The sequence below is a fragment of the Carlito syrichta genome, unplaced genomic scaffold (assembly GCF_000164805.1).
Source record: "Carlito syrichta isolate Samal-C Ts95f unplaced genomic scaffold, Tarsius_syrichta-2.0.1 Scaffold305870, whole genome shotgun sequence".
NCBI classification, from domain to species: Eukaryota; Metazoa; Chordata; class Mammalia; order Primates; family Tarsiidae; genus Carlito; species Carlito syrichta.
Genome location: NW_007249966.1, coordinates 504,670 through 518,191, shown reverse-complemented (window position 1 = coordinate 518,191; position 13,522 = coordinate 504,670). Strand labels below are relative to the sequence as shown.

The window sequence follows — 13,522 nt, the reverse complement described above, 5'->3', positions numbered from 1 at the left end:
TTACATAAAAATGGACTAAACACCAATCAAAAGACAGACATTTTCTGGCCATATATATATATATATATATATATTTTTTTTTTTAAAGCAATATCCAGTCATATGCTGTTTTTAAGAGACACAGTTTCGCTGGGCTCGGTGGCTCAGCCTGTAATCCCGCGCCTTTGGGAGGCTGAGGTGAATGGATTGCCTGAGCCCGCGGGTTCGAGACCCACCTGGGCAGGGCGAGACCTCATCTCTACAATAAAATCAAAAAATTAGCCAGGTGTGGTAGCGCGCACCTGTAATTCCGGCTACTTGGAAGGCTGAGGCAGAAGGATCACCGGAGCCCAGCAGGGCGAGGCTGCGGTAGCCGGGAGCGGCCACTGCACTCCAGTCTGGACGACAGAGTGAGACTCCAACTCAAAAAAAAAACAAAAAACAAATGGCTCTGCTGTAGAAAAAAACAGGCTGGTCTGTCCTGAAGTAGACACACTGAGAGCGTGTTATTCTTTTCGTCTGACAAGGAAACCAAGGAGATCGACTGGCTCTCCACATCAGATTTGCCATTCGGTAAACCTCCCAGAACTGAGAAATCATTCAAAGTTTAATTAAATATGAACCAAGTTCATGATCAGAACTGGGTCCCAAGGACAAAAATCTATAATTCATTTATTCTTCAGGTCTGGATCAAAAGGGAGTGAAAAAAAATGACGGTCTTTGAAATGTCAAAAATTCCAAACTGTGAAAATCTTGAAGTGACTAACAATTAATAGCTGTATTCATTGTCCTTTAGCCTCTATCAGTAATTTACAATTAGTAGTTTTACCCACTACCATAAAAACCTCCCTGAAATATAGTTGAAATTTCTGAGATTTCAATAATAAATAAACTGGGTTAGCCCATAATCAACAGCAATTTTTAAAAATCTTTTAAATCTACTTCCATGTATCTGTCACCTCATCACCCATGTCATCTTAGTTTCCATAGTCATCGATAAGAAGAAAGGTTAGTCTAGTATAGACCACATGTGGGTCTGTGGTTCTTCACGCTAAGTAATTTTTCTTTTTGTAGGCTTAGTTCACACATAATAAAAGCATGACTATCATATATTCCATCTGTTTTATGATTTTTTTCCCTTGTCAACTGATAAACAATTGTCATTTCTAGTCAAAGAACAATCTTTCTCATCAGTTCTTATAGATGTAACTTTCTTTTTTTTTTTTTTTTTTTTTGAGTTGGAGTCTCACTCTGTCACCCAGACAGGAGTGAAGTGGCTGCTCCCGACCATCGCAGCCTCGACCTGCTGGGCTCCAGTGATCCTTCCATCTCGGCCTTCCAAGTAGCTACCACGCCTGGCTAATTTTTGATTTATTGTAGAGATGAGGTCTCGCCAAGTTGCCCAGGTGGGTCTCGAACCCATAGGCTCAGGCAATCCACTCACTTCATCCTCCCAAAGTGTTGGGATTGCAGGCTGAGCCACCCAGTCTAGCTTTATAACTTTCTTAATAAGAAATAAAATATATTTTCAGAACATATTTTTGCACATATAAAATCTGCAAATATACCGGTGACATGGTAAATTAAACATGATTGTTTTCTATTTAACAGAAAAAAAAATTTAAGTACCCAGTTGCTATTAAGTATTTAGTATAAAGTTATCCAAAATATTTGAAGGATATCTGTGACAGGATTACAGCAGAGTCGACAAATATTCATTCTTTTCCATCTCTTTCCACTTTGTGAAGCCTATTTGTGAAAGTCGACAATGCTTTCAAAAGTAATAGGTAAGACCCTGTTTTCTCCTCCAGGACCTGCAAGTAGTGTGTTCTCTATGCAGCATAAGTGGTCATTCAATATGCTTAGTAACATCTGGAATTTTTGTTTGTTTGTTTAAGTTCGGTGTTTTCTTGGAATAACAAATCAGAATGAAAAATAGAAACATGATACATCCTAAACATTAAGATTTTACAGTCAAAATGGAAAGGATATTTATCTGTTTTGAAAATAACAGTTTTGCGTTCTGAAAATATGATTTAGTAAATAAACTCCAACTATCTGACCATTTGAAATTAGTTTAACATTCTATCAGTTAATATGCTTCAGTGTATATTACAAAAGTACAATATCCCATCTAATCTATCACTATTTCTTATCTAATCTATCACTAACCATAATACAAACCTCAAAATTGTCCATTGTCTTTCTAAAGAGATAAATTAAAAATTAATCCTAATGTCTCTTAAAAAAAAAAAAAAAAGGCATGCCTCTTCAGGAAAAAAAATGATAGAGAATAAAATTATAAAATTGTACTTATTAAGTTCAAAATAATTCTTAATTTTCAAGTACAAAATGTTTTCTTTAGAAAAAAGACTATTGGGAGAAAGGACTGTAAAATAAAATACATATCTAATATTTAATTTCACAACTTCATTTAAAAAGTTAATATACAAGCCGGGCTCGGTGGCTCAGCCTGTAATCCCACGCTTTGGGAGGCCGAGGTGAGTGGATTGTCTGAGCCCGCAGGTTCGAGACCCACCTGGGCAACTTGGCAAGACCTCATCTCCACAGTAAATCAAAAAATTAGCCGGGCATGGTAGCGTGTGCCTGTAGTTCCAGCTACTTGGAAGGCTGAGGCAGAAGGATCTCCGGAGCCCAGCAGGTCGAGGCTGCGATGGCCGGGAGCGGCCACTGTACTCCAGTTTGGGTGACAGAGTGAGACTCCAACTCAAAAAAAAAAAAGTTAATATACAAGTAATCATAATGGTAAATATTTGAAGGAAACAATATTTCCAAATCCGCTCCCAATCAATCAATTATTATTTATTGAATATTAACTTAATGCGAATCATCTCATTATCAAGTCTATAATTTGTTATGAATTGATGGCAAAATAATTTCTGAAATAATAAAAAAGTGGAAGACAATGTAATCAGAATATATAAAAAATTTAGAGATCTTTTACAATAAACTATCACTTAAAATAATATTTTAAAGTAAAATTTTCACTTATGGGAGAAAAACAAAATAAGCCAACAAGTTCTAGCTGAATGATATTTACCAAATATACAACAGAAACACTTCCACATAAGTTTCCCAGGAACTCAGAATCCAGACTCACCTTATCACTGGAGTAAACAGACTATGAAGACGACAATATAATCTTACACCCTATATAAAATAAAGATATGTCAAAAAACAGGTAAGATGACCCCCAGGGACAAGTCAATCAGTTAAAAATAACAAATAAATTCACTGTCAACATTCTGAAATCATTACACAACCTCAACCAATTTTAAAATTATTCAAATGTTACAGTATATCATAATCATAATCTGATTTAAATCATTAAATAAGATTAAATTGTGCTATGAATTTCTCAAATACACATACAAAGATTTTTCTAAATTATTTTTCTTTTTTCTTTTTTATAAAATTTTGAGACATATAACAGAAAATAAAACTATACAACATGTCTATACTTGTTCATCATATGTCAATATAAATTTTGTCAAGTGTACAAAGAAAATTGGTACTATATTTTATATGTTCGTATTTTTTTATTTATTCAAGTATCATGACCCATGTTGCTACATGTAAAACAATTTTTAATAGATATAACCTTCTGAGTGACACAATAAATGGAGTATTACTTCCATCTAGAACTAGGTAACAGAATGAAAAACAATCTAGCATTAGAATTGTTGAACTTCCAATAAGAAATAAAAAAGGCTTGCTTATCTATATAACTTAAGAATTCTCTATACTAGAAAAATCTTTTATGTCTGTCAATTGTTTTTATCTTTCTGAAGAATAACAACATGAATTCTGCTATTGAAGACACTGAGGGAGAGGTCATTACCTTTGAAATCACATCCTGCATCTCATTTCTTGGATAAAATGTTCCATCATCATAGCGAAATCTATATAACATCTGTTCTGGTTTGAATTGATGCTTATCAGTAACTAAAAACACAGGAACAATACATTAAGATAATGGCAAATAAAAAGAAAACAAAAATTTATTAAGTACATATTCCCAAATGTTGAAACTTTTAGTTTTACAAAAAGCGTTTGCTTTTCTAACGCAGCAATGTCAATTCAGCATTTTGACAGTAAAATTCATAAGATTTTGTTACTTTATAGTTAATATTTCCATATAAATACTTGAAAACTAAGTTTAGGTTCACAACATTCAGGGATCATAATACTTGTATTTATATATGTACATATGTAAATATACATTATATAGTATATATTTATATAAATATGAGTTTGTGTTTTTTATTTTTCCACAATTTCAGAAAGCTAAGCAAAAAGTGCCCTTCAAAGAGCATATACTCAAATTACTGAATTGTGAATCTCAGCCCAAAAAATGAATTTTAACATTTATCTGTTTTATCATATTGTGATCAGGCCAAGACCACACAGTCACGAATCTTGACCATTAATTCTGTGTTTAGACTTCCAGAGTAGATTAAATAACTTCAGCATCCTACTGATTTCAAATTCTAACAGTTCTTACACTGAGAAACGCTTTTCTTACATGTCTTTTTTTTTTCCCTCACTGGAAAATGAGAGTGGTTATCTTTTAGTACCATCCTCAAAATAAGACTTTCATATTCATTTAAAGATAACTTTTTTTTGAGTTGGGGTCTCACTGTATTGCCCAGGCTAGAGTGCAATGGCATGATCACAGCTTATCTCAGCCTCAACCTACTTGAATCAGGTGATCCTTCCACCTTATTTCCCCGGAGTAGCTTGGACTACAGGCATGCACCGCCACATCTGGCTAATTTTTTTTTTTTTTTTTTGGTAGAGATGAGGTCTCACTTTGTTGCCCAGGCTGTCTCAAACTCCTGGGCTCAAGTAATCCTCCCACCTTTGCCTCCCAAAGAGCTGGGATTACAGGTATGAACCACCACACCCTGCCAAGACTTTCATATTCATAAAGACTCCTGTTCCCAGGACCTTATGGCTTCAATAGTGTGTTCCACCAAACATTTGAAGAAGAATGAATGTCAATCCTTCTCAAACTCTTCCAAAAAATTGAAGAAAAGGGAACACTTCCAAATTTATTTTGTTTGGAAAATAAAATTCCAGCCTTGAACACTACAAGAAAAGAAAATTACAGACCAATATCCCTGATGAACATCCTCAACAAAATGCTATGAAATCAAATTAAATGGCACAATAAAAGAATCACACACCATAATTAAGTGAGACTTATCCCTGGGATGCAAAAATAGTTAGACATATAAAAACTATTAAATATGATATACCACATTAACAGAAAAAAAGGATGAAAATTATACAATAATTTCAATAGATGCAGAAAAAGCATTTGACAAAATTTAACATTCTTTCATAATAAAATATCTCAACAAATTTGGTATAGAAGGATTTTATGTCAACATAATAAAGATCATATATGATAAGCCCACAGCTAACATCATGCTCAATAGCAAAAAGCTGAAAACTTTTTTCTAACATCAGGAGCAAAGCAAGGATGCCTACTTCCTCCACTTTTCTTAACATAGAACTAGAAGTACTATCCAAAGCAATTTGGTGAGAAAAATAAATAAAATGCATTCAATTTAGAAAGAAGTAAAATTGCCTCTGTTTGCAGATAGTATGCTCTTATATGCAGAAACCCCTATGAATGCCACCAAAAATGATTAGAATAAACTAATTCAGTAAAGTTAAAGGATACAAAGTAAACATACAAAAATCAGTATATGCTTCCATATACTAAAAACAAACTATCCAAGAAATAAATTAAGAAAATGATCTCATTTACAACAGCATCAAAAATAAAATACAACACTTATGAATAAATGTAACCAAGACGGTAAAAGATTGGTACACTGAAAACTATAAACCACTGATGGCAGAAATTGAAGACACAAATGATAAGAAATTCCATGTTCATGGAATAGAAGAATTAATATTGTTAACATGTCCGTACTACCAATCCTCAGATTCAAACCAATTCCTATCAAAATTCCAATGGTATTTTTCACAGAAAGAGAAAACAATAATCCTAAAATCTGTATGGAGCTACAAAAGACCTAGACTAGCCAAACATTGAGCAAAACGAACAAAGTCAGAGGCATCACACTATCTGACTTCAAAATCTGCTACAAAACTATAGTAATCAAATCAGCATGGAGCCAGGTGTGGTGGTTCATGCCTATAATCCCAGTACTTTGGGAGGCTGAGATAGGGAGATTGCTTGAGCCCAGATTTAGAGACCAGCATAGGCAATATAGTAAGACTCCCTCTCTAAAAAATTTTAAAAATTAAAAAATTAGCCAGTTCACTTTCGATGGACATCTGGGCTGATTCCATGTTTTTGCTATTGTGAATAGTACTGCAATAAACATGCGTGTGCAAATGTCTTTTGGGTAGAGTGATTCATGTTCCTATGGGTATATTCCTAGAAGAGGGACTGCTCATGTGGTACATATGAGGACCAACAATTAATTTCAAACGTCCTAGAAAAAGTACTACATACCTCATTGCCAGCACCTAGTCCACCATCAAAGCGATTCTGGAACTCTTTCTGGAATGGCCATCAGAGCCATCATCATATTACCTTTGATGTCCTGAATGTCATCAAATGTTTTCCTTTCAATGTTTCCTTTATCTTTGGGTAAATAAAAAAGTCATTGGGGACCACCAGGGAGAGTGTTCCAATACAGTGCTGCCAGTGTAAGCACACAGTGGTAAGTCTGCGACCTTAATTGTCAGACCTCATAATCAAAATAATAATGACAGCTCTGATGGCCATTCCAGAAAAAGAGGTCCAAAACTGCTTCGATGGGTGGACTAGGTGCTGGTATTGGTGCATAGCTTCCCAAGGGGAGGACTTCAAAGGTGACTATAGTGATATTCAGCAATGAGGTATATAACACTTTTTTCTAGGATGGTTCATGATCCTAATTGTCAGACCTCATATACACACTGGACTATTACACAGTCATAAAGAAGAACAAATTCATGGCCTTTGCAACAACTTGGATACAGCTGGAGACTATCAGACTAAGTGAACTAAGTTAACTATCACAGAAACAAAGAACTGAATGCCTCATGTTCTCATTCATAAGTGGGCCCTGATCACATTAGCACAAGGATAGGATCAACAGTCACTGGATACTGCTAGGGAAGAGTGGGTGGGATGGGAGAATGGGTACGTGGCAATACACTGGGTACCTGGGTTTCTATCAGGCGGAGAGAGGGCCAGCTAGAAGCCCAAACTTCACCTGCATGAGACTTTCTTATGTGGTAAATCCCCACTTGTACCCCACAACTCTAAAATTTAAAAAATAGCTGGATGTGGTGGCATGCACCTATAATCCCAGCTATTCAGAAGGCTGAGGTAGAAGGATTGCCTGAGCCCAGGAGATTGAGGCTGTGGTGAGCTGTGATAGTGCTACTGCATTCCATCTTGGGTGACAGAGTGAGACACTGACTCAAAAAACAAACAAAAACAACAACCACAAAAACCCAGCATGGTACTGGCATAAAACCAGACATATAGACCCATGAAACAGAATAGATAGCCCAGAAATAAACCCATGCATTTACTGTCAATTGAGCTTCCACAAAGGTGTCAGTAACGCACAATGGAGAAATATAGTCTTTTCAATAAATGTTGTTGGGAAATCTGGATATCCACATGCAGAAGAATAAAATTAGATTCACACCGTACACAAAAACCAATTCAAAATGAACTAAAGACTTAAATATATGTCCTGAAAATGTAAAACTATTAGAAGAAAGGATGGGGGAAATCTTATTGATACTGATCTAGGCAATACATTCTTGTATGTGATCCCAACAGCACAACAAATAAAAGCAAAAATACACAAATGAACTGCATTAAATTAAAAAGCTTCTGCACAGCAAATGAAACAATCAATAGAATTAAAAGGCAGCTTATGAATGGAAAAAAATATTTGCAAACCATATATCCAGTAAGAGAGTAATGTCCAAAACACTAAAGAAACTCATTTAACACAATAGCAAAAATACAAACACCCAATTAAATTTTTAAAAAAGATATTCACAAAAGATGAAATGTAGAGGGCCAACTGACAGATGAAAAGGTGCTCAACATCTCTAATTATCAGGGAAATGCAAATCAAAATCACAGTGAGATATAATCTTACACCCCTTAGGATGCCTATTGTCAAAAAGACAAAAGATAAATGTTGGCAAGGATGTATAGAAAAGGAACTCTTGTACACTGTTAGTGGAGATGTAAGGTAGTACAGCCATTAAGAAAAACAGTATAGAAATTTCTCAAAAAATAAAATTAGAAATATTATATGATCCAGTAATCTCACTTCAGGGTGTGTATTCAAAGAAAATGAAATCAGTATGTTAAAGAGATATCTGCACTCCCGTGTTCATTGCAATATTATTCATTGCAATATAATAGATATGAAAATAACCTAAGTGTCCATCAATGGATGAAACGAATACAGAAAATGAGGTATCATGTACTCCATACTTGAAAATGGCTGGGAGTTTACATGTTCTCACCACTCACACAAAAATGACTACACGAAGTGATTAATATGCTAATCAGCTTGATTGTGGCAATCATTTCACAATTTATATATATATATAAAACATCATGTTGGACACTGCAAATATTTGTCAATTATACGTCAGTAAAACTGAAGAAGAAAAAGACTCCTATTAAATCTCAAGTTTTCTCCTTTCCAGGCTAAGTTATTTTTATATATAGTGTAAGAAAAAATGACTGTTCTAGAAAGTAAAAAGCTCAGATTAAAACTCAAAGAGTTTACTTAAATATTTTCTTTACAGGAAATGGCAACATTTGCAGAAGAGATAATTTGTTGCAATGGACTATATTTTTATTATTAGATAAAATACTTCGACCTTTACTTTTTGTTAGAAATGTTGATAGGAAAGAAAAAGCTGTCAGAATTCTCATTAACTACATTTGGTGAATTCAGAAGAAAGTCAAAAGACTTGTTAGTACACACACACACACACACACACACACACACACACACACACACCGCACACACAAATATATGTGAAGTTTCAGCTCTTTTACCCCAGCCTATTCAAAGCTTCTAGCAGGCTTATGGCCATAAAATTGAAAACAAAGATAGACAACAGACTTTTGGTATCTTTTTTCCCAGGCCAAGTCTTAAAAAAAAAAGCAAGCATTAAAAAAAAAAATCGAGATAAATATTTTGAAACCCTATGGCATGTTTCAAGAGCAATAATTTATTTCTCCTATGCAATCTACCTATTCCTACTTTTATTCCTTAATATTCACTGAAGTAAATTACTGTCTTGATATTCCAAATGTCTTTGCCCAGTAAAACAAGTCACAGTTTAACCTACTCAACATGCAGCACTTAGCTGTAAGGCAAATGCTTGTGATTTGGATAACATCATTAACCTTGAGCTGGTCTGCAACTCTTAGCTGTTGCCTTGGAAAAAGGTGATCTGTTCTGCATTCAAATCTACCCTCCCAACTTCTCTAGCATAAAAAAAAATGCACTTATTAACTAATGGCAGTTAGAGTTCTCTTGAGAAAAGAGTTGCTGATGCAATTTTTTAAATAACTAGTGAGAGTACCAGGGATGCATTGTTGTAAATGTTTAATAACTGGCTCTCCAGATGGTGGAGGTGGGGAAAGTGGGAGAGAAGAGGCTCTGACTTGTAGCACTTGCCAATTTCTGTGGTGCAAATACTTTCACTCTGGCCAATTTCAAGCTATTAACTTAAAGTCACTGAACACGAAGTTAAAGGTACAATGGCACGCCATTATATGGCATTGCTACCAAACACAAATAATTGATATAAATAGTTTCAAGAGCACAGATAACAGTAAAGTGCAGTAAAATAATTAGGAAGTGGTAAGTTTGAAGGATGGTTTTACCTTTGTTTATATTATAAATTATATACGTATATGTTTATATAATTTAACTTTTCATAGTTGTATTTAACAACCAACTAGCTTAATTTATCAGCTTTCAGAAGCTTGTATGAGCCAACTTCAGCATGCCACAGGATATGACAAATAAGGTCTCTGAGTTCTCACATAAGCATTTCTGCAGTAAGGAGTAGAGCCAGACAAGATGACAAATAAGTTCCCATAAGCCCATCCTCCCCAAAACACTATTCTATACATATTTGGGACTGAAAATGTTGAAAAAAATAAGCATCCTATAATGTGGAGAATTATAAATTAAACTATTCAAAGGAATTAACATGCATACAATTTTTGAATACATAGATTTAAATAAGCAAATAATAAAGTAATTACCATGGTGGATGATTCCATTTTCTAATAACGCTTGTCCCAAGTGAACACCTTCCTCAGGCCTGTGAATTTCTCCAATTTCCAACAGCCATGACACAAATTCGCTGCAACAGAAAGCCAGTGAAAGAGTTAAATGGTTAATTATTTTCCCCAGGAAGTCGGTGTGCACCATGCAGTCATGAAGTAACTAGGAAGGGATTGCAAAATATAAAGGAATATTTGCAGTGCATTTCAGCAGATATCTTTTCCACACATGTAAGGCCCACAGTCATTTAAGTTGGACTCTATTCTAGAAAATCTATGTCCACACATTCAGTTTTCTAAACTATACTTATGGTTTTAAACTATTCAGCTTGTTGAGGCTTTTGATAAACATAAAGTGAACATTTTATAGTAGCTTTACTTATAAGGCTACTATCCACATAAAGGCAAATGTAAGACTAAAGGGAACACAACAGACCTTAAAGACAGCTAGAAGTCAAAACTAGATAGAGTCATAATGACTTAATATAAAGAGTTAAACTGTCTTTAACATGACTTCCCAGGCACAGAGAACCAGTGGTTTTATAAATCCACGAGGGAAAAACAAAACTGCCTGTACCATGTGGTAGACAGAATTTTATAGAAATCCTCTCACCACGCTTCCACCCCTACCAAGATTCCCACCCCCTTGGTTTTTCCACTAAATACGAATCTAACTATTGCTGTGAAAGGATTTTGAATATGTCATCAAAATCTCAAGTCAGCTGACTTTGAAATAGGAAACTTATCCTACTGGGCCTGACCCAATCCGTGGAACCCTTTGAAGCAGGGTTTTCTCAGGCTGGTGGCATGAGAAGTCAGAGGAATTAAAAGCATGAAGATGAGTCAATGTACCACGGCTGAATCTGAAGATGGAGAGGGCCCTGTAACAGGGCTTGCAGCCTGCAGAGTGGAGAGTAGCCCGTGTTTGCAAGGAGACAGAGCCTTCATTCTTGCACCCTCAAGAAGCTGAATCCTGCCCGCAACCTGAATATGCTTTAAAGATAACTTTTCCCTAGAACCTCAAGATAAAAACCCAGTCTGGCCAACACCTGGATTTCCGCATCATGAGACCCTATGCAAAGAAGGCAGTTGAGCTTTTCTGGACCTCTGACTGTGAGCTATTGAATGAGTGTTGTTTTTTGTTGTTGTTGTTGTTGTTGTTGTTGTTGTTTTTGAGTTGGAGTCTCACTCTGTCGCCCAGACTGGAGTGCTGTGGCCGCTCCCGGCCACCGACCTGCTGGGCTCCGGCGATCCTTCCGCCTCAGCCTTCCGAGTAGCCGGAATTACAGGCATGCGCTACCATGCCCGGCTGATTTTTTGATTTACTGTAGAGATGAGGTCATGCTGCCCAGGCGGGTCTCGAACCTGTCGGCTCAGGCAATCCACTCACCTCAGCCTCCCAAAGGCACGAGATTACAGGCTGAGCCACCGAACCCGGCTTGAGTGTTGTTTTAAGATGCTGAGTATGTGGTAATTTGTTATATGGCAACAGAAAATTAATGCTCAACAAACAACATAGAAAAGTTTTACTACACTGTTTTGAAAATTTTAAATTACTTGGTAAATTCATTATTGTATCTAATCTGCCATCCTTAAGGAATATTCCGGTATAGAACCATCCATCAGAATTGTCTACCACATGCTGCTGGGCTGTGAAAGCCATAGAGGATTATAGCTTTCACCACTATGGGGCAGCCCCAGGCATCATAGATAGGGATGATGCTCAGTACCACTTAAGAGAACCTCAGCTATGTAGTGTTTTTTTGTTTTTAAATGGTCATGTGGCATCATTAATAGACTACTAAGTACAGAGCCATTTTACAAATAAAAAATGTTATGGTGCTCATTTTTAAAAAATACAACATTTACACTTTTATGTAAATGAATGGATTTGTTTTACACTGGTTTTATTTTTTTTTTTAACCAGAGAAACAAAGCTATGGAAAGCATCAGGAAATTATTTTTCTATTAATTTCAAAACCAAAAACAACAAAAATGGCAAGATTCAAATAATCATAAGATATAAACATCTAAAAATGGATTGTCTAGATTAAAATGTATATACTTTAAGGCAGAAAAAGTTATTAAAATGATTTTATTATTTTATTAAATAAGAACCATCCAAAAGAAGGAAATTAAGAAAAGTGAAACAAAGTATAGCAGTTAAGACATCCTAGTTTCAAATCCTGCTTCTGCTTCTACTAGATGCGTGACCTTGAGTTAGTAAATTTAGCTCCCTAAACCTCAGTTACTTCATTGTTAACATAGAGATAATAAGAATGTCAATGTCATAGTGCTGCCAATAAGGATTAAATAAAATGACAGATATCACAATGTCTGGTACATAGTGATCTCTTACACACTCTTGTCAGTGGATAACAAATGAGCTGAGATGGTCCATATGTAGCTAAAGCATCATTCTCCATTCTGATGGTACCAGATTCCTGAAAATATCACATTAAAATAAGAGAGAAGGAGCCAATGTAAATATTGCTATAAATGGAAAGTTATTTTGTTTTAAGTAGAGGAGGGGACAGTCAAGAAGTTCATGAGTGGCTTCATCACAGGACCTATTATGTAAGAATCCATCACTACTCTGCTAAAGGATCATGAGCCACTTAAAAATGATCTCAGAGCCGGGCTCGGTGGCTCAGCCTGTAATCTCGCGCCTTTGGGAGGCTGAGGTGAGTGAAGTGCCTGAGCCCACGGGTTCGAGACCCGCCTGGGCAGCGAGACTTCATCTCTACAATAAATCAAAAAATCAGCCGGGCGTGGTAGCGCATGCCTGTAATTCCAGCTACATGGAAGGCTGAGGTGGAAGGATCGCCGGAGCCCAGCAGGTCAAGGCTGCGGTGGCCGGGAGTGACCTTTGCATTCCAGTCTGGGCAACAGAGTAAGACTCCAACTCAAAAAAAAAACAAAAAAAAAAAACAAGGTTGGATCTGTACTTTTTTAAAAATTTAGGTTAGTTTTATTTAAGTTTAATGTTAATTCCATGCTGTGTTTCAATAAAAACAATACAGATTAGAGAGAGAGAGAAAGAGGAGATTCACCTCCCTAAGGCAGGAAGGGGCCAAAGCCAGGAAGCATGGCGACAGCCATAGATCAAAAAGCACATGGCCACACAAGAGTCTAGCAAGGCAATGGCTGGATCAGCACTTTTTTTTTTTTTTTTGAGTTGGAGTCTCACTCTGTCACCCAGGC

The 13,522-nt window shown here is 36.0% G+C and overlaps 1 protein-coding gene across 1 annotated transcript in view; it reads right to left on the bottom strand.

Moving 5' to 3' along the window:
• The window catches only part of PREX2 (phosphatidylinositol-3,4,5-trisphosphate dependent Rac exchange factor 2), a 264,759-nt gene that overhangs the window by 162,446 nt on the left and 88,791 nt on the right, over positions 1-13,522 (bottom strand). The window contains exons 11-13 of the mRNA XM_008062862.1: positions 10,298-10,398; positions 3,842-3,945; positions 3,101-3,150 (exon numbers count right to left, since the gene is read on the bottom strand). Of these exons, the coding sequence (XP_008061053.1) occupies positions 3,101-3,150; positions 3,842-3,945; positions 10,298-10,398 (255 nt within the window). The remainder of the gene's footprint in view (positions 1-3,100; positions 3,151-3,841; positions 3,946-10,297; positions 10,399-13,522) is intronic.